The sequence below is a fragment of the Ambystoma mexicanum genome, chromosome 7q (assembly GCF_040938575.1).
Source record: "Ambystoma mexicanum isolate Mex_15411 chromosome 7q, UKY_AmexF1_1, whole genome shotgun sequence".
Taxonomy (NCBI): Eukaryota; Metazoa; Chordata; class Amphibia; order Caudata; family Ambystomatidae; genus Ambystoma; species Ambystoma mexicanum.
Genome location: NC_090941.1, coordinates 711,620,444 through 711,646,969, shown reverse-complemented (window position 1 = coordinate 711,646,969; position 26,526 = coordinate 711,620,444). Strand labels below are relative to the sequence as shown.

General features: G+C 46.3%; 1 protein-coding gene across 4 annotated transcripts in view; it reads left to right on the top strand.

Annotated features, from left to right (window-relative positions):
* Positions 1-26,526, top strand: part of IFT88 (intraflagellar transport 88) — a 2,010,164-nt gene that overhangs the window by 979,468 nt on the left and 1,004,170 nt on the right. For all 4 annotated transcript variants that reach the window (XM_069640006.1, XM_069640003.1, XM_069640005.1 and 1 more), the window contains one exon: positions 18,276-18,462. In XM_069640006.1, the coding sequence (XP_069496107.1) occupies positions 18,276-18,462 (187 nt within the window). The remainder of the gene's footprint in view (positions 1-18,275; positions 18,463-26,526) is intronic.

Genomic DNA, 26,526 nt, shown 5'->3' with positions numbered 1-26,526 from the left:
GGTGTCCCTATATATGCACTCAAACGCCCAGTAGCGCAACACAGTCAAAAAAGTGATTGTCTCTCTTGGCCTAGGCACTCCATCGAAACTGCTCCAGCTGTAGAAGTTGACTGAAATACTGGACAAGGGGCCGCAGACTGATAGTCTTGCCGTTCAATACATCCATAGCGGACCTGGTGGTATCTCATATGCTTGGTGCCAGCAGTCAACAGAGCAGGTTAGGGGCAGTTTTCCCTGTCTCATGGCGCATCCAAGCCCTGAGGGACTAGAGGGGTAGGTCACGGCGGTAACAGAGAGGCCTGCCACCTCAACATTCAATCTCCCTACCAATAGCGAGTTGAAGAAGATCGATGCTTTGGCCAAGAAAGTGTTCGTCTTGGGGAGCATTGCACTTAAGGCCATCAATGCCTTTTGTGCACTCGCCAAATAGTCCCATGTCCTTTTTTAAGACTATTTCAGAAGCGGCAGATCATTTCCCTCAAGGGTGTGGTCAGGGATGTTTTTTGGACATCGTCAAGGACAACAAAGAGATTGTCTGCCAAGCACTGCAAGTGTCCTCGCTGCTGCAAATTACTTTGGAAGGTCGATGGGCACGTCGAGAATGCTATGCAGGACATTATGTACTTGAGGGTCAGGCTTTTTCGACAAACGTCCAGGCAGAGCTACTGGATTTGGGCCTAAAGCTAACAAGTTGTTAGAAAAATGTAAGCACTCCAAGCAGGCAGCTACCTTAGTGGGGTTGGCACTCCAACAGCCAGCCAAGCAGACTTTTGCCTTCGGATCAAGGGTAAGAGACTTCAAAAGCTACACCCCCTTTGTCAGGAGGTTGCAGGTACCGCAGGCCAAACGGGGGCAACAGAGAGTCTCGTGCCCAGGCAGTAGCAGAGGGGCATCAAAGGGCCAGTCAGTTTCGGCTTCAATGTCGAGAGCACTAGCAATTCAGAAACCTGAGTTCTCCCTCTGTTCTTCTTCGGTTAGAGGCAGAGTCTCTGGGTTCTTGAAGAGGTGGAAGGAGATCACCTCCAACGCCTGGGTCCGCCAACTGGTGGAACTAGCATACTGTCTACCCATCCTCAGGGGTCCCCCGGACAAATCACTGCTCCTTCCTTGGCAGACTGAGCTCGACCTCCAGGGGGAACTGTAAACTCTTCGGCTGAAGTAAATAGTTGAGGCGGTACCAGCCAGGGAGATGGGTACGGGCTGGTACTCCCTCTACTTCCTAATTCCCAAGAAAGCAAGAGGAATCTGTCCCATCCTGGATCTCAGGGCCTTGACCGAGTTGCTGAGGAAGGGCAAGTTCAGGATGATGACTTTGAAGGAAATTTTCCAGGCTATATAATCCCAGGACTGGTTGGAAGTCATAGGGCACCTATGTCCATGTGTCGATTTACTCTACACACTGGCAGTTCCTGAGGTTCTTTTTTGCAGACACTGATTATCAGTTCAAAGTGCTCCCTTTTGACCTGACCTCTGCACTTAGGGTTTTAACCAAGCTGATGGCAGTAGTAGCGTAACACCTCAGGAGACCCAGAGTCTTTGTATTCCCCTACTTAGATGACTGGTTGATCCAAGGTTGGTCCTCGGAGCAGGTTTCGAGACACCACAAGGATACTTGCTCACTACTGCACAGCCTGGGCTTTTCACTGAATTTGCAGAAGTGTCACATTATACTGACGCAGAGGCTCCAATTCTTAAGAGCAGGCTTGGACACTCTGGCAGGGAGGCCTCTTACCCCCTGCCCCCACCACCCAGAGGAGAGAGTCACCAGCATTGCACAAATGGTCAACCTATTCCAGAACTCCAGCATGGTCCTGGCATCCGCCTCCCTCAGCCTCTCATGGTCTGTTGCATTTATCTGGTGCCTGATGCCAGACTCCGAATGAGATCTTTGCAGTGGCTTCTCAAGAGTCAGTGGTTGCAATACTCGGGCGAGATGTCGGATAACCTCCAAGTATTGGGGTTAGTTGCCGACGACCTATCGGCCTATCTTGGTGGTACAACAGAGCCAACATGTTGGCAGGAGAGCCCTTGTAGGCACTGTGGCAGACACTCAGCCATTCACCAATGCCTCTTTTAGGGGACCTATAGGTGAGTGGTCATTGGACCCAAAAGGAGAGTCGCCATCCCTATGGGGGAAGCATGTCCTGATGCTGATGGACAACACAGTGACCATGCATTACCTCAACAAGCAAGGGGTGTACGGGCACTGCCCCTGTGCAGGGAAGCTATGCGGCTATGTTTCTGGTTGCTGGAGAACAACATCTGTCTCTGCAGCACATCTGGCATGGGTGGAGAACTGGTTGACGGACGCTGTGAACAGACAGAGCATGGTCTCTCATGAGTGGGAGATTTGCATGGGGATGACCTCACAGCTCTTCTCCCAATGGGGAACCCCAGCGGTGGACCTTTTTCCAACAAGAGACAATGCAGATAGTTCTGCTCAAAGGAATTTCCCCCATGTGGGGCATTGGGAGACGAGTTACTAGTTGAATCGGTCTTCAACCTCCGCTATGTGTTCCTGCCGATACCGGTCATCCCTATGGTTCTCAGCAGGTTGAGGTGTTTCCAGGCCAACCTGATCTTAATCGCCTGGATTGGGCAAGGAGGACATGGTACTGGGACCTTCTGGAATTGGCCGTTTGCCCACCACTCTTGCTTCCTCAGAGGTCAGACCTCTTGTCCCAGTCAGAGGGCAGGGTGCTTCACTCGAACCCAGGTCCCTTCAACCTACATGCATGGCTCTTGAGAGGTTAACGTATGAGGGCTGGACCTGACTGACAAGGTTTTAGAGGTGTATTGGCTGCACACAGACCTTCCACTAGGTCACTATGCATGCAGATGAAGAAGGTTTGAGATGTGCTGTAAGTAGAAAGGGGCAGTCCCTTTGGTGTGCCCAACCTCCACTGTGGTGGATTTTGCTGGCCTTGGCCAAATCGGGCCCTCAGGTGGGTATAGTTAAAGGGTTATCTGACTGCCCAATCACTTTTCCAGGCGACACCAGACCGGGCTGCTTTTCCATACCTGTGGTTGCTCAGTTTGTATAAAGCCTTGTAAACGGATTTCTTCCTACACCATTTGTCATCCCAGCTTGGGACTTGAAACTTGTCCTGGCGTTTTTGATATCTTCTCCTTTTGGCCTTTGCACTCTGTTTGTTAGGCTTCTTACGTTGAAGACTGCCTTTGAGGTGGCAATCACTTCCGATAGGCAGGTCAGTGAGCTGCAAGCACTCTTATGTAAGCCACTGTCCTTAAAGTTTTTTTAAGAAGAAGACGTCCTTGAAAATCCTCCCTGAGTTCTTGCCGAAGGTGACACATTGCTCGAGGTATTTTTCCACCACCTCATCCCTCCAAGTTGGGTGTGGGGGGATATGCATGATTCTAAAAGGGCACTGAGTTTTTATTCGGCTAGAAAAAAGGCCTTCAGGGGAGACAATGAGCACTTTGTTGCCTTTTCCCAGTCCAGACTTGGGCAAGTGCTCAAAAAGCAAACAATTTACCGCTGGATTGTATTATGCATAGCTACCAGAGAGCGGATAAGGAAGTGCCACCAGGTTTGAGGGCCCACTCCACCAGGGGTTCGGCTGTTTCGTCGATCCTTCTAAGAGGAGTGCCAGTGAGAGAGATTTGCCAGGCTGGAACGTGGGCTTCATTGCAATCTTTTTCCAAACACTACAGCTTGTACCTGGCTCGGGGTGCAGGTGCTCGTTTTGATAAGGCAGTGCTGCAGAATTTCTTGGTATAGCTTCCATTCCCATCTCCTGCTAAGGGCACTGATTTTGGAGATTATTAAGATGAGGAATCTGTGGGAGATTGCAATCCATTGAAAGAGAATTACTTACCTCTAATGTTGTTTCTATGGCTTTTTCTCCCACGGCTTCCTCATCGCACTCCCTGCCTACCCCCCCTACGGAAGCTGGCATTAGACTTGTCGGTACATCTGCCTTCTTTGTTATTCGTTGAATGTAATGAAATGGGAAGAGGTGGCGCTCTGAGCCGCTTGGTTTCTTGAATAATATAAAAAATATAAAACTGAATTATAAGTCCTTGTTACATTCTAGTTGAGAACTTGTGGTTAATTGCCTTTCGCTCCTAACCCAAAAAATGAAATAAAATGGTTTTCAGTCCTCTTCTGTTCAATGCACATGATTTTTCTCTCAAAGGCTGAGCCGGGGGGGATGGGTGGTTAAATGGTGGGTAACTGCGGTAAGGGGTGTAGTGCAACTCCAAGTACAATGAACGTTGTCACGTCTGTAGTTGAGGAGTGGCACGGTCGAAACACAAGGAGGTAAAGACAAAACCGTGAACCGCACTATGGCCCATTGTTGAAATGTTCCAAGCAGCTGACGCAGAGTGGATGATCTATCAAGATGAGGGATCTGTGGGAGAAAAATCTATATAAAGAACATACTGCTAAGTAATTTCTCCTTACCTACTTCCCCGGTCCCGACACCGTCTTGCACTGAGGCTCTCCGACTCCTGCGAAGTATTAGCAGGAACCGGGAAGCAGAGAGAGCTTCTCTGATTCTGGGTTTCTGAGGTCATGCGCAGGGGAGCCGCAGCATCTCCCAAGGAACACCCAAGAGGCCTAATGTGCTGGTAGGTGGAGGATCTCCCCTTAGGCACATTTAGGCCTACGTGTCCCCATCCTGCATCTCCATTGGGGCGTGCAAGGCTGATGAAACAAAACGCCTGTGGCCTTGCACGACCCACTGGGCATGCACGCTGGGGAACTTAAACTGTCAAAGGGAAACTACATTTTCCTTGAAGCTAGTCCCGCAGAGCTTGAGAGCGCTTTCCCTGGGTTGACTTTGGCTCCTCCATCATGGGCAATGACACGGTCGGCACGCCGACGCCCATTATGGAGGAGCCGCCCGTATTAAGGGCCCTCCAATCCTACTCTTCCTAATGGATAGCTTGTTCCCCTCTTGATATTCTGTGGTCCCTTAGCTGCTGAGCTTTAAGGGGAAAAGGCAGAACTGAGGTCATGGTGCAATGACTCAGCATATTCTGCCCCTGACATCATGTCCAACTTCCTGGGCGTGCATTGGAGTTGGGCGAACCCGACATGGAGCTGCATTGGGCCCCCTGAAAACATTTGTGAAAACAGCTGGTGCTGAAAGATACATATCTATGTTGAGGAATGTGTGAGAGGAAGGACTAATCCATCAGAAAGAACATTAAAGAGAGGGAAGTAATTTGGCCGTCTTGCCTCTTCGACTTAACATACAATAGTGGAGGTCTTGTTAAATTTGCTTCGATTATCTGAGGATGATGGGTGTTTAAAGCTTAAGGGATTGGGGAGCTCCCTTCTAAGGATATTTGATGTGCACCCTTGTTGCATTGTAAAGCTTTTTACGTTTGTTTAAATTGGCTTGAAATATTTGAACAACACAGATTTCCTAAGCTGCTTGTTACAGTAAATATTGTCAGCTGCTATTTTTCACAACTGTAGTTAGTATAGCACAATTTTATTCATGGTTACTTTTGTCATTTGGATAAATATAGCTTTTAGTTTGAAGTGCAGTTTGAGTAATCTATTGTCTACAATTGCCTCAAGACTTGTAGAGAAGGTTCAGAGGTGTTTTATTTAGATTTTTGTAGGGGAGCTCACTAAGGGTGGTCTCACTCTCTCGTCTCCCGTGGGCTTTTCCCACCCTAGCTCAGGCATTCCTAAAACCCAAGATGGTCACTAGGATTGGTCAACCCTGCTTTCTCAAATTCTACCTGGCTGGTTGTGAAGGCCATAAGGCAAACACCTTCTCTCTCTGGGAGTTCCTAGGTGGATCATATTTCAACTGGGTTAAGTGCTTTCCAAATTCACAGGCTCTGCTTGCCCGTTCTTTTCATGCCTTTGTACTTCTCACCCGAGATTCTCTCTGCCGCCTTTCCCTTACTCCTACTATCCTCTGTGGTAGGTCAGAAGGATGCAGGCCAAATGGTGGCATTCTTGAAAATTCTTTTTATTGAAATGAAAGAGAAAAGGCCCATCTCTCCCTATCAAAAGGGTTTGCTCTACCTAGCACAAAACTAACTGGGGAGCTCATCATCATCAGTAGTGTAGTCCAAAACAGATGGTGTGTCTTCCGTCCAAAAAGCTATCCTGTGTTGACCCTCCCCCTAATAAAATATAAAAATAAAGAGGTCCAGGAGAATGACTCCTTTGTCCTGGACATGCTTTTGTAGCCTCAATATTCTATCTTCAAAGAGTTCTTTGTGATTACAATTTATTTATTTGTTTTTAGTTTCAGTAGAACTTTTTCAAACTATTAAATCAAGAATGAATACAATATCATATTCACAAATGATTACACATTATTAAGACACGATAGAACATATACAAACTCCTATATCATATACAGCATAAAATCAGCATATAAATCAATCTAATTACAGATTACAGAAAGCAGCAGATAGGTTGCAAATTTGCAGGGGCTAATGGGGCGCCAGGGGGGCGGGGGGGTGTTGGGATAGGCTACTCAAACAAACCATCAGCAAGAAATTGTAGATCTATAATTGGTCATGGCTACTTAAATACATGGGTACTTTAATACATGGATAAATACATGGCTACATTGCCATGCCCGCTCAATCCTGACAAAAAATTCTGAACATACTCTTTTTTTTTAATTTTTTTTTTTTATTTATTTCTGTATAATCAAAATGTATGATTTTTACAAGGCTGAGCATCAAACATCAAGAAGTTACGCTAAGTCCCTCAGCGTTGATTTTACTAAAAGCTGCTTCCAACAGTTTAGCTGAGGCTATCACCCAACGGGTTTTCTCCCCTGAAATGAGACGACACCACCAACTATTTTCTTCTATCAGACGGGGGTCGAGCCAGCATGGTGATAGGAAAGCGGTGCGTTCACTCGTTAAGGAGGGACAATGCAAAAGAAGGTGGCGAACTGTCTCAATAGAGTCTGAGGCTTTGCATAGCCTACAGCTTTTTGTGGCTGTTTGTTGTCTTATTGTCAAGATTTCTCTTGTGTGGAGTAAATTCAAACGTGCTCTTAAGAAGGTAGATCTTAATTTTCTGTCTGGAAACTTCGAACAATAGGCTAGAGGAATGTGCAGTCTATTGAACGTAGGAGGCAGGTGGGTCAGCAGCTTGCATGCTTGTACCTGGTCGTTGGTTGTTATCCAGTCCAGATCCTTCAGTTTTTTAGCGACTCTAACTGGGTTGGTGATCAGATGGTCCACGGAGCACATAATCTCCTGCAGTTTATTTTTTTGGCGTTTGACCCAGTTCACAAGAGTCTTGCATTCTGAGGAAGCCATCTCTTGGGCGATGATGTTGAAGATAGGAAGACCGTCTGTTACAAGAGTATTTCTAAATAGAGCTAAAGACAAAGCATTCACCGTGGCACTTAGTGATAGGAGGCCCAGCTATCTTCTTACGGCCGCAATAGGAACAGAATTAGGAAGGCCGAGAACAGATTTCCAGATAAAGCCTTTCCGTTTCTGCCAAAAAGAAGTAGGTATGGAAAGTGTGGCATCCATACCGTAAGTCAGTGCCGGAACCATTTTTCCTTTATAGAAATTAATGGCCGGAATCAAAGAGAATTTGCCATACTTGCGGTCCACCATTTTTAGTTGCGCAGTTAAAGATTTTGCTTTTGCCCAGAGATGTTCCTGCATTTTAGCGTCATGGGTGCTGGCATCAAGAATTACTCCCAGATATTTAAATTGGGAAACCACTTCAATTTTTGTTTGGTGGATCGACCAGGGCCTGATGATTTTTGTCGGCAGGCGGTTTTTTGAGAAGATCATGATTTTAATTTTTTGCTTGTTTATGGACAAGTTGTTTGCTTCCATGTATTGGGCTAAATTTTCCAGCTGGCGTTGGAGACCAATGGGCGTCTGATCAAGCAGAATCATGTCGTCCGCATATAAGATGCGGGATAGCTTGGTACCACCAAAGTTCGGGGGAAACGAACGCACCATGGGTTCTGAGTCTTTGAAATCGCCTAAAAAGGCCAAAAACGGAGCCGTGGCCAAGGGACATCCCTGCTTGACTCCTCTTTTGGCTGTAATTTCCTTCGACAGCGACCCTTGTTTGTTTAGACGAACCATAAGCGTGGTGTTTGAGTGCAGCGCCATTATTGGGTTCAGGATGGTCTTAGGGCAATTCCAATGTTTCAGTTTATTCCACAGCAGCTTTCTATCTACTTTGTCAAAAGCCTGCGATAGGTCGATGAAAGCTGCGTATACCGTCGGGGCCCCTTTTTTGATTTTTGCCTTCAGGATGTTTAGAATGAAGATGTTAACCGTTTTGCTTCCGTTCTTCTTGAAACCGACTTGAAAGGGATCTCTGCAGGGAGCCGAGAGCGCCCAGCGGCGAAAGTGGTACAGCAGTAGGGAGGCAAAGAGTTTTCCCAGAATATCCAGCAACGCAATGGGCCGATAGTTACCTGGTCCTTCTCGGCTTCCTTTTTTATAGATGGGTATGACTATGGGTTTGGTCCAGGATAGTGGGATTTTCTTAGTGTCAGCGCAGTGTTTGAACAGGAGGCTAACAAAGGAAACCCATTCCTTGATATGGATTTTAAGATCCAAGTTTGAAAGGCCATCAGGGCCCGGGGCTCTGGAGGATTTCAACTTCTGACTAGCCCTGGATATGTCTGCTTTATCGGATAGATCGACCCAAGGGGACTGCGTCAACTCTACTAGCAGGTTTCTTGTAGAATGCGGGGGCGCAAACAGTGCTGTAAAGAATTGAACCCAGGCTGTTTCCGCCACTGCATTAATCATGTTGTTATCTATATTGCTCTCCGAGTGATTTATCAAGTTCCAAAAGTCGGCAGTTTTTTTTTAGATGATAGCTCTTAGCATTTTTTCTGTGTCGTTTTGATAAATGGCTGCTCTCCTTGATCTTATCCAAGCTTTATAGATTTTCTTATGGTGTTCCCAGACGTCCCACGCTGCCCGTGTATTTTCAGAAGTTGCTCTACGTTTTTGCTTCCTTAGCTCCTTCTTTTTCGCTGCTATGCGTTTGTCATAGTTATGTTTAAAAGCTGGGGCAATGGTCTTCCCTGTTCCCGGGTTGGTGCTGTGTTCAATCAGGAGAGGGAGGTAATTCGGCCTCTGTACCTTTGCGGAAGTGTTAGATGTATTTGTTGTCTCTGCATATTGCTGCGTAAAAGTCCGCACATTAGCCGCGGTGAGGCGAAGACTGGTCTGTTGGAAATTCGTTTCAATTGATGGTAAATACTGGTTGCACATCTTGACATATGCTGACCATTCCAGAGTGAGCATGTCATGATCACTTGCCTCGGTTTTCACCACCTGATATTGGCGAGTTTCAGCGATTAAGGCCTGCGAGACGAAGATGTAGTCTAGAGTGGCCATCGACAGGCCTCTTTCCCAAGTTGGAATCTGAGTGTCTTTGCCCAGAATCCAGGCCGCACTGTGGAGCCCTCTGGCAGTCATAAGGTTCAGCCATGCTTTGCCTCTGTGATCTGCTTGGGTCGTAGGAGTGTCCGCAAAGGCTTGTTGGTTAGGGTGGATGCAGTTAGCATTAAGGTCTCCACAAACTATCGCAAAGGGGGAGTTCCATTCCAGCTTGATTTCATCCATGGTTTCTGCCATAACTTGGCAGAAGTCTGTTGCTGTTGTTCTTTGCGGATTCCAGTAAGTAGTTATTAAGGCTAGAGGGTGATTGGTCCGGCTTTTACTGTTTTGACATGTAGTGTCACCTCCATAGTTCCACTCCAAGAGGACAGCCAGAACCCCATACGACTTTTTCATGGTCTTGATGATTCTCAGGTTCTGCCCTGAGCGGACCGCAATTAAGAGACCGGCGGACGGGCGGCCTAGCATGCCCTTGATAGCAGGTGAGATCTCAATTTCGTAGCCGTCCATAGATGGTTTTTCTTGGAGCCAGGTCTCTTGAAGACAGAAAATGTCAAATGATGATAGCTCTACAAAGCTGGGTTCCACTAAATGGGAGTGTCCTCTCGTGTTCCAAGATGCCAGCGTCAAAGTCTTTTGGAGACACAAATCGCCGGTCTCGGAGGATGGTTGCTATCTTGGGCGCTTAACACTTAGGGCGTCCTTGATACAATTCCAGGGACCTCTTGATAGCAATGGTTTTTCCAAGATCTCAGATGTATCTTTGCTGTGCCTGTTTGGTGAGACTTGCCAATGTTTTCTTTGGGTGTCGTTTCTTGAAGCCGGTGAATAGGCTCTGGTGGGGTATCTCGAGCCATATGCACGCAATTTGTCCTTACGTCGTTCGGGCAGGGTATTCCTATTCTTCTCATAATGGTCTCTTCTATTAGAGAAGTCCGATGCTACTGCCGCATATGTTCGGGCATGATGATCTGTTCGTCGAGATAGTTCCGGAGAGCAGGCATACATATCTGTCCAGCGGGATACTTCTGTTGACCGGCGTGTGTGTTGATTTTGACCCGTAGGTGGTTTGGTTTTGACCGCTGAGTCGAAAAAATGCGCTTTTAGGACTTCTCTCCGTGCCGAAAGGTTATGGGCCGGAGTTCGGGGTTTATGACTGCTAGTAGCGACCCTGTCTTCTGTCTTAGCAGTGGTGTTTTCCCGATCTATTATTTCTGTTAGCAAGAACCCCATGGATTTTAATTCGTCTCCTGCCCTTTTGGAAAGGTCCTGTAATGGTGCCGCGTGTATGAACAAATAGGCCTTGGCCTTGTTGTTGGAATGGTAAGGCTGGATCCACTTGAAGTCAGCGGATTTCAATTTCTTTAGACAGTCTGTCGAAGATGTAATTTTTAAAATTGTTCTTCTATTTAAGATCATGTAATTGTCTTTACTCAAGATTTGTTCGATTTTGAACGTGCGGATCTGAGGTTTCTTGTTCTCATCTGTCTCTCGAGATAGCACATAGTTGTGTGGGTTGTTCTGATGAACTTCTGGAGATCTGTTTTGACGGTTTGGCTTTGCTGAGGTGTCCCTTGGGGCCGGTGACTGAGACACAATTTCCTGCAAGGACGCTTTCTCGGATGTTAAAATACTTCCAGAGCGAGCTTTCCGTGGCGGTGTAGTTAAGACTCTAGGTCGTTTCTGAGCTTCTATAGACTTGATGTCTGGGGCTGCTGGAGTTTCGTCTGAGTCAACGTCAGTGTTTACTAAGAGGCTTGAGTCCAAGAAGTCTTCTTCTGATTTAGGCGACTGAGTTAGGTCCGTAATGATAAGAGCCAAATTGTCCCTGGCAGACGGTGTGCTTCCTTCTGGAAGGACCTGGGAGGGTGTCCCGTTTGGCTCTGGTTGTTTGAAACTGAGCTTAGCGTTCGGCCGTATCGTCTCTTCTTTTCTGTTTGCTTTTAGGGTTTTGTATTCTAATGTTTTTTTCCCCTCAGGCCGAGGGAGCCTCTGGCCCAAACCTGATCCCCCCCGTCAATACTTCTTTCGGGTCTTGTACTTCTTTTGCCATGGCTCTGTTTGACAGGGTTATAGTTGAAGGTTTGCTGCGGAACAGAGGGGCAAGGTCCTTCCTGTCTGTAAATACAGAGGTCTGTGTGGATTTATGGTCCACCTCGTCCCACGAGGAGCCAAGCTCAGGTGTTTGTGGCGATCCCTTTTTTTGATATTGAATGTCATATTTTAAATCAATGGCGGTGATGAAGCCCTCCAAAAAGGTCAGCTTGGATTGAATAATAGCTAGGGCGTCAGTGTTGTCTTTTAATGTATCCCACAGGGCCTCATAGAGTTTGCAGAAAAGTGCCAATGCTATTGTAATGGCAGACATGATCGTTGTCATGTCCTTCCTCACGGTGGGTGATTCTTTGTGGCTCGAGGATTCGGCTTCAGAGGGTCTTCCGTTTCTGACTGGTGTGGATTTCATTTCTGTCGATGATGAGTTGGCGATTGAGTGTCTGCGTCTCAAAGTCGCTTCCTGTGACGAAGAAATCTGTTTTGGTGTGTTCAAATGGGCTGGGGCCCATGCTTGTGCAGACATCCCTCTATGAGGTGGGTAGACTTTGGGCTGTAGAAGATCCAAAATCTCTGAAACTCCATTCCGAAGAGGTCTATCTTCCGGTGAAGGGGAATGCGGTCCTATAGACAGCGGGATGGTAAGGTTGGAAGCCACTAAACCCGGTTGCAGAGATGTAGGTTGATCTGAGGTGGAAGTCGTTGAGGTTTGTGGCAACGGTGTGGCAGTCAGTTGGGCCGCTGTTGTAGGAAGCCGAGTGTCCGGCGCCTGGGCTGCCTCTGGCTCAGCTGTCAATGTGCTTGATGCTGTCACCCCTGCTGTTTTCTTACACTTAGGAGCTGGGGGGATGGTTCCAAAGCTTCGAGAATCTCAGCATCCGATGGTTCAGAGTCAATAAATACTTTTCTTTTCCCCTGTGTCTTGAAAAAGTTCAAGAGGGCATTTGACAACATAGGGGTTGAGAGGAAATTTTTTCCCGAGGGATTTTTCTTCTGGGCTGTAGGAGAGCCCGTTTGTTTCGTCTGTTTGGCGTTCTTTCTTTTAGGAACCGCCTGGTTTTGATTTGGTTTGCTGGCCGGGAGGCTTTTGCTAATAAGGCCTTGAGATGGGGCATTTCTCTGGATTGCCTTCTCTTTTTTTTTGTATAGAGGTCTTTTTATATTAGACTGTAGGGGCAGCTTAGAACTCCCCCTAGATGAGGCGGAGAAATCCGAGATAGAGTCTGAATCAGAGGAGGCTTCTACAGAGCCTTTCATCATTTGGGGGAGCGGGTGGACCACCCTGTCCTGCTCGTTGGTCCTAGAAGAGGGCGGGCCCATGGGTGTATCCACCGTAGGCAGGTGTGTTAGATCCTCAAGATGCAAGGGCAGAGTTGGCGAGACTGCAGAGGACAGCCGTGGTAGAGTTTTCCTTGAGCCAATAAATTCTATGGGCAAGGTCTCCACCGGACCGTGGATCATGGCTGTGATGGTTTGAGTAGGTGGAGCTTCTAAACGTGCTGTTGGTTGGGCGCACCTCCCAGGGGAGGTTCCATCCTGTAACTGTGGCTGCATCTGGAGATGGAATTCCGGAGGGTTTAGCGCATCCGGCTTGGCACCGGTCGAAGCCGGCTGAGGTATTGGACCAGTAGAGCCGGCTGCCAGGGCCACTGTCCTCAGGTCTTCCCCCAGGGGTCCTCCGACCCTCACGGAGGTTAGACCACTCGCCGAGGCGGTATCGAGGCATGTGGCGCTGGTTAACGGCAAAGTGTGTTGACCGCGGCTAACAGTGGAGCCGGTTAAAGTGTCTCTGGGGCCTGTAGCAGTGGCCTGTAACAAAGGCCCATTGAAGATACACTTGGATGCTGTAGAATTTAATATGGAGGAAACTCCTCCGGAAAGCGTTATCAAGTTAGCTGCATTTGGTCCACTGGGGCCAGTTTGCCCCATAGCCGGGTTAGTAATCAAGCTGTTCATCCCTTGGCCTGGGTTAGACAGTGAAACAGTCAAAGCAGCCACCGGCATATCTGTGGTAAGATGTGTGGATGGACCAGCCTGCGTTATGATTCGATTTTTTTTTTGCATCACTTCGTAGAAGTCGCTTTTCCGGGTCTTCTTCCATCTCCAGTGAACGCCAAAGGGGAGCGAGAGGTAAGGATGGGCGCGGGAAGGGGCAGGGGAAGGGAGGGGAGCAAAGGAGGGTCAAGGGCCGGAAGAGTGCTGCAGGAAGCGGCGATGAGTGCAGGTAAGCGGACACGGGAATAAAGGGGAAGTGGAAGGGAGAGGAAGGAAGGAGGGGGGGTAGGGAAAGCCGAAGGGCACAATCCGCCTCAGACAAAGGACAATGTTTTCCCCCTGCACTGGAGATAGAGCACTAGGACCGAACCGCTCCGATAAGACGAGGAGCAGTGGCGCGCAGGCGAGCGGGCGGGCAGGCTCAAACAGTCACGGTAAAAGTCAATGGGAAGCGGTGCTTGAAACTGCCTACCTCTTCGCTGGTGTCGACTGGCTCCCTCTTGCGACCTGCAGCGGACTGCTGCAGACTGGACTCTGCTCACGGACTCCGCGCACGCTCCGCGCTCCAAGGGTTTTTAAGGAAAATTGTGCTTATTTTCCTTAAAGGCACACAGAACAAAAAGCAAAGTTCGTGGGTCGTAGCTGCAGCTCCTCACTCCTTCTCTCACTGCTGCAGACTGGACTCTGCTCACAGACAACATACTCTAATATCACAACCTAATAAAACATAGGTGCATACTCATGTCATTCATTAAATGTGTAATACACCCTTTTTAAAATCAACATAAGGCAGTGTAATGCACTACAAAACCACCTAAGACATTAATTCATAGCCGCCACGATTTTCCTGATCCCATCGTAATAAATGCAATTAAAATATGGTTAAAATTCAATGCAACCAAATACTAATACCTCAATTGCCATTGGACAGGCGCTTTTTATTAATACACCATAGGCGATAAAGTGCATTATGTACACTCTCGGTCTCTTTGTTGAAGCAGTAACTCCAAAAATCTTCCTTAAGTGACTCATACCTATGCACCATGCTTCCCAGAGTAGTCATATATTTGCCTCCTAGCGCTGCGCATTCAGTAAATAGATATTTGTAGTCTCCACTTTTCCAGGGATATTACAAATACGACAGGTCCTGCTATTTAATGGGATCCCCAGATGGGCTCCAATGAAGACATATATAGGCAACTGATTTATTTGCAGCCTTAATCGGAACTCTAGCACCAAAGGCTTCAGGCACTGCCTCGGGTATCTCTGTGGTTGAAGATATTTATGAATGACACCTGAGACATAGGAATGACTGCGTAATGTCGCCAAGTGGGTGTAATTATTAATCCAGTCCCATTGTTTAATTTCACCTTCAAAGATGTGCTTTAAGGTAACATAAGTTGTTCCTCTAGCGAAGTCAGGGCACCACCCAATACTCTTATATAAATTACCATTGAGCAATTCAAAGCCCTCTTCTCTACTGCAGTGACAAAGATTCACTCTGTGATCCAGTACAGTAAGCAGTTGACATTTAGGTTTCGAGTGAATCTTCATATGCAATAGACCTTGTCTATGTAAAAGCTCACCTTTAAGCGAGACTAAACCCAACTCTAAACAAATGTACTCAATAGAGGCAACATAGTCCACCCTTCCCAAACCGGTGTTAAAAATAGGGCACTTCACCTTTTTGGAAGAGACCACCAAGACCTTTGTCTTCCCCATATTGATACTCAGCTCGTTTTCCATTGTGTAATTTGTCAGGGCATCAAACATCGCTTTAGCTCCACCATATGTGTAATTGAGCATAACTAAATCGTCTACATAAAGCATGCATGGGATAGTCCACCTTCCCATTTTTGGCCAGCATCCAATATCCAATAGCAGATGGGCTGGCAGATCAGCCATGTATAAATTGTCGAACAATGGTGCAAGAGTGCAACACTGTTTTACCCCTTTGCCAATCCTCCTGGGGCAGAAACCACCCCCACCCCCTCTTCATCTAGACGTACTCGAGCTTGGGTATTTTGATGGTGTCCCTTCAGTACATTAACAAGCCAATGAGGGCGCCCCCAGGATCGCAATTTACCCCATCATTTTGTGCGGTTAACACCATCAAAAGCTGCTCTAAAATCAACAACTGTGACATATAACGTGGGCCTTCCTGGCACAAGCGTCCTCCAGATCAGGGAATCCAAAATTCTAAGAGTGTATGTCGTGCAGCAACCGGGCCGGAATCCGATCTGCATAAATTGCAGCACGCTAGAATACTCCACCCAGATCTGAAGTGCCTTCAGCACAAAATTCGAAAATATTTTTCCTTTAACATCCAATAATGACAGCAACCTGTAGTTCTTCGGCAATAGCCGATCTCCTTTCTCATATACCGGGTGAAGTACAGACTGCTGCCATAATACACGAATAGTCTGTGTCAAACATATGATGATATGACGAGGCGCGACGAGGCAGGGGGGGGAACATGGGGAGACAGACAACGATCTTACTAGGCCAGGTGTCATTCAGATCGCGCAAGTGCAAGTGTAAAGGGGAAGGGAAAAGTGCATGGGGGAAAGGGAGAGGGGAAAGTGCAGTACAGGGTTATCAGCATACAACATACAGGATAAATAACAAGGGCCAGCTGGTGGCAAGTGCGAGGTAAGTGCAGACAAGTGCTGGGAAGGGGGGCTGTATGGATACAGACACATTCCCGTAGTGCAGGGGTTGCCGTGGAGGCAGTGCAGGGGAGAGTGGCAGGGCCGAGAACGGTGAATGGCCCAGTTGCAGATTCAGTGCAGTTTCAGTAGTATTAGCAGGGGAGATGGGGGAGAGAAAGCGGAGGCAAAGAGGAAGGTTTTGAGGTGCTTCCAGAACCGGAGGTGGTTCTCCTCAAGTTTCAGGGAGGTAGGAAGGCTGTTCCAGAGGGAGGCCCCTGCAGTGGAAAGAGATCTGCCCCCAACTCGTTGTTTGGAGAAGCAGCTGACCCTGAGGGAGTTGGAGGCGGAAGAGCGAAGATATTTAGGAAGAGAGAGTTGAAGGTATTTTGGCCCAAGGCCCCATAACATACTTTATCGAATAGTATTTTTAGAACCCTGGGTCACTGAGCAGGGTTCTGCTTTAGTACCACATTTTCCAATTCATTGGGGTCAGGGGACCTGGAGTTTTTAAGTTTGAGTATAGCTAATCAGATGTCCGCTTCGTCGAAAGACAGTGGCCAACCCCCAATCATATAATCCAGTGGTGAGGGCAAGATGTTATACCCACTATTATTATTCAAATACCCCAGCCATTCCAATTCCTGAATAGGGTTCAATGTTCTTTTCTTACATTCCCCCTTCGCCGTGGCCAACATCCCCCAGATCTTCCTAGGGCTGTCACTTCTCAGCGTTAAAATCATTTTTTGCCAATTCGCGTTACGAATGGAAAACCTCCATCGCTTAAGCCACCTTTGATATTTTTTCCTTACACCCCTTATGCTGGTGACCAGTATGTGGGCCAATAGCCCTCGTCCACGTGCCCTCCGTATATCACTCTGCATTTTACACTTCGCCTCCCGTATGGCCCCATCAAATATGAGTGAAGTTTTACTGCATACTGCCTACTGTGTTTTTCTATAATACAAATATTGGTGTTAAGAACGCTAACACATTCCTCAATCTTATTACAATTCTTAGTGCCCATAACCTCCAAATCCTTGTCTTGTATGCCCGAAATAATCATGGCAATCTTATGCAGGTGCTTCGCCGTCCAACGAACGCATTTTCTTGCATGATTAACATGTATGATGATGCATCCACTCTGTCTTAACACATGATGTTGTAGATTAATTGTTAGTTCCAGAATGTTATGGTCACTAAACTCAATAGGGTCAATCTTTAGTTCTTTAACCATCATTAGGCAATCATTATTACCGAAGAGATAGTCCAAGGTGGCCTCAGAGTTACTCCCAGCCCAAGTGAGGCCTCCTGGGCTCTCACCCTTGATCCTACCATTTAACATCTGTATGTCCCATTGTCTCAAAATTGTAACCCAATGGGCGCCCTTGGTATTGCCGATCTCTTGCATCATCACACGCTTTGGCATAACTTTGTTGTAGGCAGCAAATAGATTATCATCAGTACACCTAGCATTCAGATCTCCGCCCAAGATGATCGGGTAGGCGGCAGTTTTACCATCATTCAACAACAATATATCTTCAATATTAGACTGTATCTTGTGCAGGACTTTAGTACTTGGGGGTGCATACACATTTATGAACACCATTTTCCGTTCATTTACACGGTCATCTTGCCATTACTCCACTGCCATAACATTTCTCTCAGCTGAATGCGCCACTGCCCGGCTGGAGCATAAGTTTTGTCCGACACCAATTACTAAACCCCTATATTGTCGTGCACTTTTTCTGCCAGGATCTGATGGATATGAAACTCCTCCACTTGAAAGGGGCAACCAAGCCAAGTCTCTTGGAGCATACAAATATCAAAACATATCAAGCAGGACTGGGGCCGGACTGTCTCTGGCAAATCCTGTGTTAGGCCTCCTGCCCCAGGTTGAGAGGGGTCCCAATCCCAACTTGACAGGGTCAGATCCCTGAACCTATCACAGTTACCACACATTTTAAGATATGTTTAGTTTTAATTATTATTAGATGGAAAAAAGTAAAACTCATTTGAGACAATACCAGGAATGTCAGAAATGTAGTGCTACAGTCCAGCCCTAAACATATAAAGTGATGTCTTGCTGGCTGCATTATACTTATGACGGTAGTGGTTGTTAAATATGGGCATCTACTTTTTAACACTTCTTGCTATGATTTATTTTTTTATCTGTGTGATTGAGCACTGTTTGCGAACTAATGCTGTTTGTGTTTTTGATTTTTACAGGAGAATGAATCACTTCAAGCAGATATGTATGCAGATTTAGCAGTGGCTGCTGACCGGTATAACCCTTCTGCGCTCACTAACAAAGGAAATTCTGTTTTTTTGTCTGGTGACTATGAGAAAGCAGCAGAGTTTTATAAAGAAGCACTTAGGAATGATTCATCCTGCACTGAAGCACTTTATAATATTGGTAAGCAAGGATTTGTTTTAGACTAAGCAATTGTTAATTTTGGTGGGGTTATATCGAAGGATACATAGGAAAATTATTAAATGCCTTGCCCTATAACTTTTGAACCTGTGTATGGATCTTCGTTGATTACGGGAAGGAGGAGGTCGCTGGACGAGTAGAATGCTGTTTCACTAAGCTGTGATTAAGAGACGTATGAGTCGGGCCACACTACGAGTCCTTTTTAGGCACTTGTAGCGAGTGAACTACTGAGACACGTGTTTGTTTCACCAGTAACCAGGGGTGTAATACAGCCGAACTTGGATCGATCTGACCAGGTCGCTGAAAACCGAGACATCCTAGTGCGTACCTGACATAAGGGCTGCCAACAGTCGCCAACATCATAGATTTTCAGTTCGCAAAAGCTTGCTAGAGTGAATGCAGCACCTGTGTCCACCTTTGTGAATATGAGAGCCCAGACGCCCACTGAAAATTAGATTTAGCAGACACTGCAGTGGGACACAGTAGACATGAAAACCATGTGAAAACTACACTGTTATTTTTCAGTGTGTCAATCAGTTTTCAGTTTCTGAGATTGACGATCAACATAGTAGCGTTCACTACCACGCCCTTATTTCCCTGGGCGAGAACCACCACTACCTTCTTACACTAGGCAGCAAATCTTGAAGCTGCCACCGAGTTTTGATGGCTCTACAGTGTAATAAGTAGCTTTAGATCTTGTTATCAAGTTCTCACTAGATTATTATCTGTGACTTAATTTTTTTGTTTTATATTGTACATATACCCTAGACATCTGTTTCCCCTGATGAATTTCCCTTGATGTAATGGTATGTTGAGTGTGTGAGGAATGAAACATGTTGGGATGAGTGGGTATGTATTATTTTGACTTTGAATGGATTAACTGTGAGTTGTATAAGTGGATTGGTGATTGAAATGTTACCAAGGCTACACTAGTCATCTCTTCTTGAGCCTTGGGTAAAGAGGAAGAAAGTGTTCACTTCCCTGTTTATTTATATTTTTATATATACCTGTTTTTTTGTCTGTTGTATGAAGATGTACTATTTGACAAATCAGTGAATTTATTTGTCCTTGAGTAACTGCATTTTATATTCTTTGTATGAATAAAAAAAAAGTATTTTTTGACATTGTTGTGATAGCCATTAGGTTGAATTTTCCGAGTGACCTGTATTGTCTTGTTTATGGAAGTCATGTCTTCAAGAATTTCTGAAGGTTTGGTGCTATTCCCTGAATCAGATTCCTGTTCATGAGCCTTTGTGTATTTAGTATTTTATTTATTTCTATAGCGCACCAGGCCCAGGGGCAACCGGGCGCTTAACTTAGTTACAACAAGATGAAAGCATGACAAGGCAATGTGACAGAGTATTACAAGATTATTACAGGAAGATTTACAAAATTTACAAAATATACATTCAAATGAATATCGATAAGGCAGTGATTTACAGGATAGTTAATAAGGGATGCAGAGTAGGTCAAAGTGCAAGTAGGGCAGTAAGCTGGTGTTAGCAGTCTTGGGCGGATAGCCATGCTTTGGTAAGGTATTTGAATTTCAGGAAGGAAGGTTCTGCTCTAAGGTCATTGGGGAGTGAGTTCCAAAGTTTGGCTGCCAGGATGGGGAAGCTGGTTCCACCAGATCTTTGGAGATTAAAGCGCGGGATGTCAAGGCAGTTGGCTTGGGCCGCTCTGCGAGGTCTGGTGGAATTAAGGAAAGAGAATCTGTTTGCCAGGTAGCGAGGGGCTTGGTTGTGGAGGCATTTGTGTGTGAGAGCCAAGGACTTCAAGGAGATGCGCTGTGGGATAGAGAGCCAGTGCAGGTTGCGCCTGGTGTCAGATATATGCTGGCGCCTAGGAATGTTAAGGGCCGCTCTGATCGCATTGTTTTGGACAATTTGTAGCTTGTTTAAGTTGCGGAGATTAGTACCTAGATAGAGGGCATTACAATAGTCGACCTTGGATAGTACAAGGGTCCTGGCCAAGGTTACGCAGTTGGCAGTGGTTAGGAACGGGCGACAGGCGGTGATGAGCTTGCAAGTATGCGCTGCTGCAGATGAGACTGCGTTGGATTGTCTGGTCAAGGATAGGGTTGAGTCGATGTAAATCCCTAGGGTTTTCGTGTCCTTAGCAATCGGGATGGTGTTCCCATCAATGGTGAAAGACTTGAAGGCAGGGTCAAGTTTAGTGAGTTTTTGTGGTGAACCAAGAATGAGGAGCTCTGTCTTTTCATCATTTAGGCAGAGGCCGTGCTGGGCCATCCACGCTTGGATGACCTGGTAGATGGCGTTGATGGCAAGGGAGTCAGTTGTGTAGTCTCCTGTGATGGGGATTAGTATCTGTGTGTCGTCAGCGTAATTGGTATACGTGACGCCCAAATGGTCCAAAATATCAAAGAGGGGTTTGGTAAACACGTTATATAACGTGGGCGAGACACAGGACCCTTGAGGCACACCACAAGAGACCGGAGCGGGTGGTGCGGCCGCAAGTGGGGAGAACACACACATTGATCTATTATCCAGGAAGGATCTGATCCAAGTGGCGGCATTTTCTGAGAAGTGTGCGGCTGATTTGAGGTGATGGCAGAGAATTTTGTGATTGACAAGATCAAAAGCAGCAGAGAGGTCCAGGAGAAGTAATAACGCCAGTTTGCCTTTGTCTTTGAGATCTTCGATCTGCGTTTTTAAGTCAATAAGGGCGGTCTCAGTGCCATGGCGAGGCCGGAAGCCTGATTGCCTGAGTCCCAGAAGTTTATTTGATTCAAGGTATTCCTGAATTTGTAGGTAGGCCGCGCGGTCAAGGATTTTTAGTAAAAGGCTAATTTGTTAAAGGCTAATAACCATTTTTTGAGGGGCCCGATAACCATAGAACAGGAGTTATGAGGGGCCCGATAACCATAGAACAGGCAGTACGTAATTTTCTTCACACCTCTTTGTTGTGAAATGTGACTATGACTTACAATTACTTGAGGAATGACTTTGCGAAAAATGTGTACAAATATATGCAAAATACCTACAAATGTATGTGACTGTTACGTTCCCTTCACCGCATACCCTTCATTATGAAGTACACTTCAACAAATATATATGCATATAAATCATATACAGCACTTCTATTAAAAAATCAAATACTCAGCACATACTTTAAATAAACATAACGTTAACATCAAAATAAAAATTATATACATAAACACTTCAATTTTATAATGTGCATTATAAAAAATAAACAAATTACATTGTAAAATTGCAAATTTATAATTCAGTAAAATAAACAACATAAAATACAACATACAATACATATAAAAATAAAGCATACGCTAAATCAAAAACAATTACCATATAATAAACAGTATTTAGTAACATTTCAGCGCATAACATCAATATATTGTGAGGGGTCAGAAATGTGAGGCGGACAACTTTGTGAAGGTTTTTCAAAAGATGTAATTTTTATTAACTCAAAAGGCTGGATATATGCCTCACTATCCCTTCCCTGACAAGGATTTCCCTGCCTAAAATAAACTGAAGGAAACACTCTAACAAAAGGTTTTTGTCCCTCACACTTATATACACAACAAATGAATAAGGAAACATTGCTAATCAACAACAACAATAATAATATAATTCACTTCACAATAGCTGCTTCTTCTTACAACCTCCCCTTCCCCAGATTCAAGCAGGCTTTTGCTTAACTGTTCAAAAAGGATAAGGAAATTCTGTATCATAACAACACAATTCCTCTTCAGTTCTCTTTTACTCTGACTTGACAACACAAAGTTCCAGGTTGGATTCCAAAGATGATTCAGAATTTGTTTAACAAAGCTTTATTCTTTTTCACTTGTAGACAAAGTCTTGACAGCTTCTTGTCAACAATGTCTATTTCAAAAATAAAGATCTTGAAACGGTTTCTTATCGTCAACAAAGAATATTTCAGAGCTTAGTTAATTTTACAAGTGTCTTTGTCAGGATATTTTGGCACCACTTTTAGTTTCAGTACTACTTCACCAAAACACTTTAGTGATTCTTCAAAGTGCACCTTCATAAGCTTTAGCCCACCACAGTACTTTCAACAACATTCACCTGGTTTACTTCCATGCTAGGTTTACAACTACTACTACTCTCTGTTCTGGTATATTCCCTTGCCAGAACAAAACCAATTTACAATGCAGTTCTCCGTTTGGATATACTCTCCTACCCAAATAGAATCAATTGGCAGAAAGTTATATGGTCTAGTATACTCCCTTGCCTGACCAACTAATACTGCCAAGTCCTTCTGTGGTAAGGGTCATCTTCAGAATGATTAGCAATGTCTTCTGCTTCAAACAATTAGGTTTAAGACTTTCTTTATGGGAACCAAGAATCACACTGGTGCTATTCACTACACTTATGTGTTTGCCACATGCATGACAGGCAATGCTCTCCTCCTCCTGAACCTCTTTTGACAGAATTGCTGCCCTCCTGCCACTCTTGTTCCACCTATGTATTATTAACCAAATGCTGATAATGATTCTTCTCCTTCACACTTCTTTAGTTTAGGCAATGTATGTTTAAACAATCTCTTAATAAAACATCCTCTTCACATGGGCAATATTCTTCACAAATCATTTAAAGACTCAATGATTTTCTTTTGGCTCCGGTAACATGGGCAGGGACGTCATTTGGGGGTCGCCAATGGTCGCACGTGCGACCTCTGTGGTCACAACTTGCGACCTCTGGGTTTCGCTGGTATTTTCTTTTTTTTAAGCGCGCTGGTATTTTCTTTTTTTAAGCGCATCGGTTTAGCTGTTTTCTTTTTCAGAACTGTTTGTTGTTTTCAACAGGGGACAGACCCCTGTTGAAAACATCAAAACTGCTAGTTTAAAAAAGCACAACGTGCAAGCTTGGCGGTGGGTGCCACTGTGTCTGCAGACTAGGTCTGCACTGGACGTTCTCGAGCTCCTGACACCCAGGCTGGCTGTGGGGGATGTGCCAATGAATACTAGGAAGCAGCAGTCCTGAAGCAAATCGCAAGCTCCAATGCCTGCGTGGGCGGCGGGCGACCGAGCACAGGTGCCAATGTGTCTCCTCGAATCAAGCCTTGCAAGGGTTGCTTAGCAACCATTAGCTTAACAGAGCTACGATTGCGCCTTTTTATTAGAGCCCAGGGCCTGACGCTGAGATGAGAAAAAAAATTGAGCGCTGCACACCCGTGGGGGGGGGAGAGGGGCAGTGGGGGGGGAGAGAATTAATCCTAATTTGATGCCCAGGGTGCCCCCAGCATCCAATTCCAGCTAGCCTGGACTTGGTGTGTCTCTGCGCAGAGGCTGGGCATGGGCTCAACCAGATGAGACCGACACCGTCATCCTCTCTCGCCCCTTCCACTTGCTCAGAGGGCAGGTGATGGCCCCGACCAAAGGTCTGAATGATGTCTGCGGCCATATGGCAGGCTACAACAAGCATGTGGGTGAGTATCTGGCGATTGTGGGCATGCTACTTTTGTATACATCTGTACGTGTGTGTCCATTTTATTTGGAAAATGACACACACTGTACAAACTCTGCTGATGCAATGAAACTGTCTTATTTTGGCTGGAACCATTTCATATGTGCAAAGTAGGGTAGGCGCTGCTGCCGTGTTGGCCTGAGTCAAGGTAAAGCACGTGCATTGTATTGTGTATGCATCTGGTCAGGTCTGCAGCACTCTGGATCCCCCTGGACCTCCTAACAAGACACCAAGACACCTGCCTGGAAGGAAGATCGCCGGCTGGACAGGTAAGAATTGCAGGCGCCAGCCGTGGAGAACAGGTGGGCCCTTGTGTGTCCTCGGGCTTAGCTGTGGGGAATGTGGGCCTCAGTGAGGGTATGATGGATGACCACGCTGACTGGCACGAGCTCACAGTGTCTCAGGTCCCGGGCGCACCATGCAGGGCTGGTTGTCAATGGCTGGCAGTGGGGTGTGCGGGTGCAGGCTAAGGAGGAGCAACGGATCAGGGCCCAAGGAAGGGGGTTTCCCCCAGCCCAAAAACTTAATTGCAGGAGGAACTCAGTCGCATGTGGCACCCACGTCCCTCTCCATCCCCCGCCGCATCCACCGAGGTGGTCGGAGGTGCGGTTGACTGGCCGCAGCTTCGGAGCGTGGGTTGTGCCTACGCAGCTTCCTCCTCCAGCCTTGCTCTTCGTATCACCACCAGGCGGGTGGAAGCAATGGTCGATGACTCATGGGCGGAGATGGGCAGGCGGGGGTGCTCACGTCTCAGCCTCCTCACAGGCTCAGGCACCCTCAATCCCACACCTTCGCACAGGCTCCTCCGAAAGTGTCTCACAGCACAGTATAGTCTCGGTGAGGGGCGGTGGAACAGAGTAGGCAGCCGGTCCCGTGCCCCAGCAGGTCCACAAGCTCTATGGAGGGGGGGTTTGCCTTCTCCATCCCCCGATGACAGGATCCACACAGAGGGTCCAAAGGGATGTCAATGACGCAGCACGGGCCGGCCTTCACCTCACCTCGGTGCTCTGTTGTTGGACCTGGTGCATATCCGCGCTGGCAGGGTGCCGCAGGAGCTCTGCCTCCCAGCTCGCAGCCTCGGATCTCAGATTATCCGTGGATTAAGACACCAGGATTCTTACAAAACAGCGCTGCGGGGGCTCGTATTCCACCCGAGGGGGTCGACTCTTCACTACTGGGTGGCTAGGGGGGAGGGGTCACCAACATATTCGTACAATATCTCTACATTTCCAAAGTTCTGAAATGTGTTCAGTGCTCTGATCTGACTGACAATTGCACACAGCCTTTTACAAAAACCGCAGCCAAATAATAATAATGACTAAAGAATACACCTCGTTCAAGTCAAAGATGGGGTTTCTCTGTATCGTCGGGTGCTACACCCGACATTCTTCGACCCTTTCAGTTCACAGAAGGGCTCACTACCAGCTTTCCTGTCTTTTCCGTGGAACTTGTGCGAGTACCATTCACACTAACTCAAGTAGCTTCCAGCATGAATGGGAAGCGATGTGACAACTCCATGCAGGGTCAAAATATATATATAGCACTATTATAGGGAATAAGTAGCAAAGTATATCTCAAGATCACTTGATGAGTCAACTGAATTAATACCTTTTTGTTGTTGCATATCCCGACAGGGGATGCCTGTAGATCTGCTTGGTTCTCGCTCAGTGTCTAAGGATTGAATTTGTTAATGCACCTTCTTTTATTGCATGCAACAGCCACCTGTATTTTCTTTACATTCCATGGCATCATTTGGCCTTAGAGGTTACATTCACAGCAATTCAGTCATATGGGCATATACACACCGATATTAATGGTAGAAATGGGAATACATTCTTGTATGAAATTTATATCATAATACTGTAATATCGTAACTATATTGTTCTTAGTGTACTGAGGAACAATGCTATGCGATGCCACTTCGTTTTGTCAAGGGGTGAAAGGTCATGTGACATCACTTCATGTGGTGTCACATGGGGGTGGGGTCAAATGGCCACTTCCTGTGAAGTCATCAGAGGTCACGGGTCATGTGACGTCACTTCGGCGACTCCTGACATTTTGGTGAAATGACGTCCCTGAACACGGGTTGTTTATCAATTGCCTTATTATGAGTCTTAGTTGGCGTTGGCAATAGTGGTTTGTGTTCCCTTTTGATGTATTGCTCCTTCAGGTATTTGACTTCTACTGTAAACCCAATATATAACAGTCACAGCCTTCAAATTGGATGTTCAAGTTCTTATTATGCCAACGACTGATTTAAATTAGCTTGGTATGCGTTATAATTCTTAACTTCCTTTATGTCAGTTCGGTATTCAAAAATAAAAGGGGGGGTATGGACAAGGCCAGCGGGCATTCACAGAGCGCTCCAAGGTCACGGTATAACGGTGAACTCACCGGGTCAGGCGTGCGTGTCCAGTTGCCTCGCTGTCTCCAGCTCCTCTGCTGCGTGGCTTCTGCGTGGCCCGGCAATCTCTCCTGTGTGGCTTACGCTTCCAGAGCTCTCAAAGCTCTCCCAGCGATACAGTGCTTGCCTGCCACTTGCAAATGCTTCACAATGGGAGAAGTGGGAAAAAGGTGCACT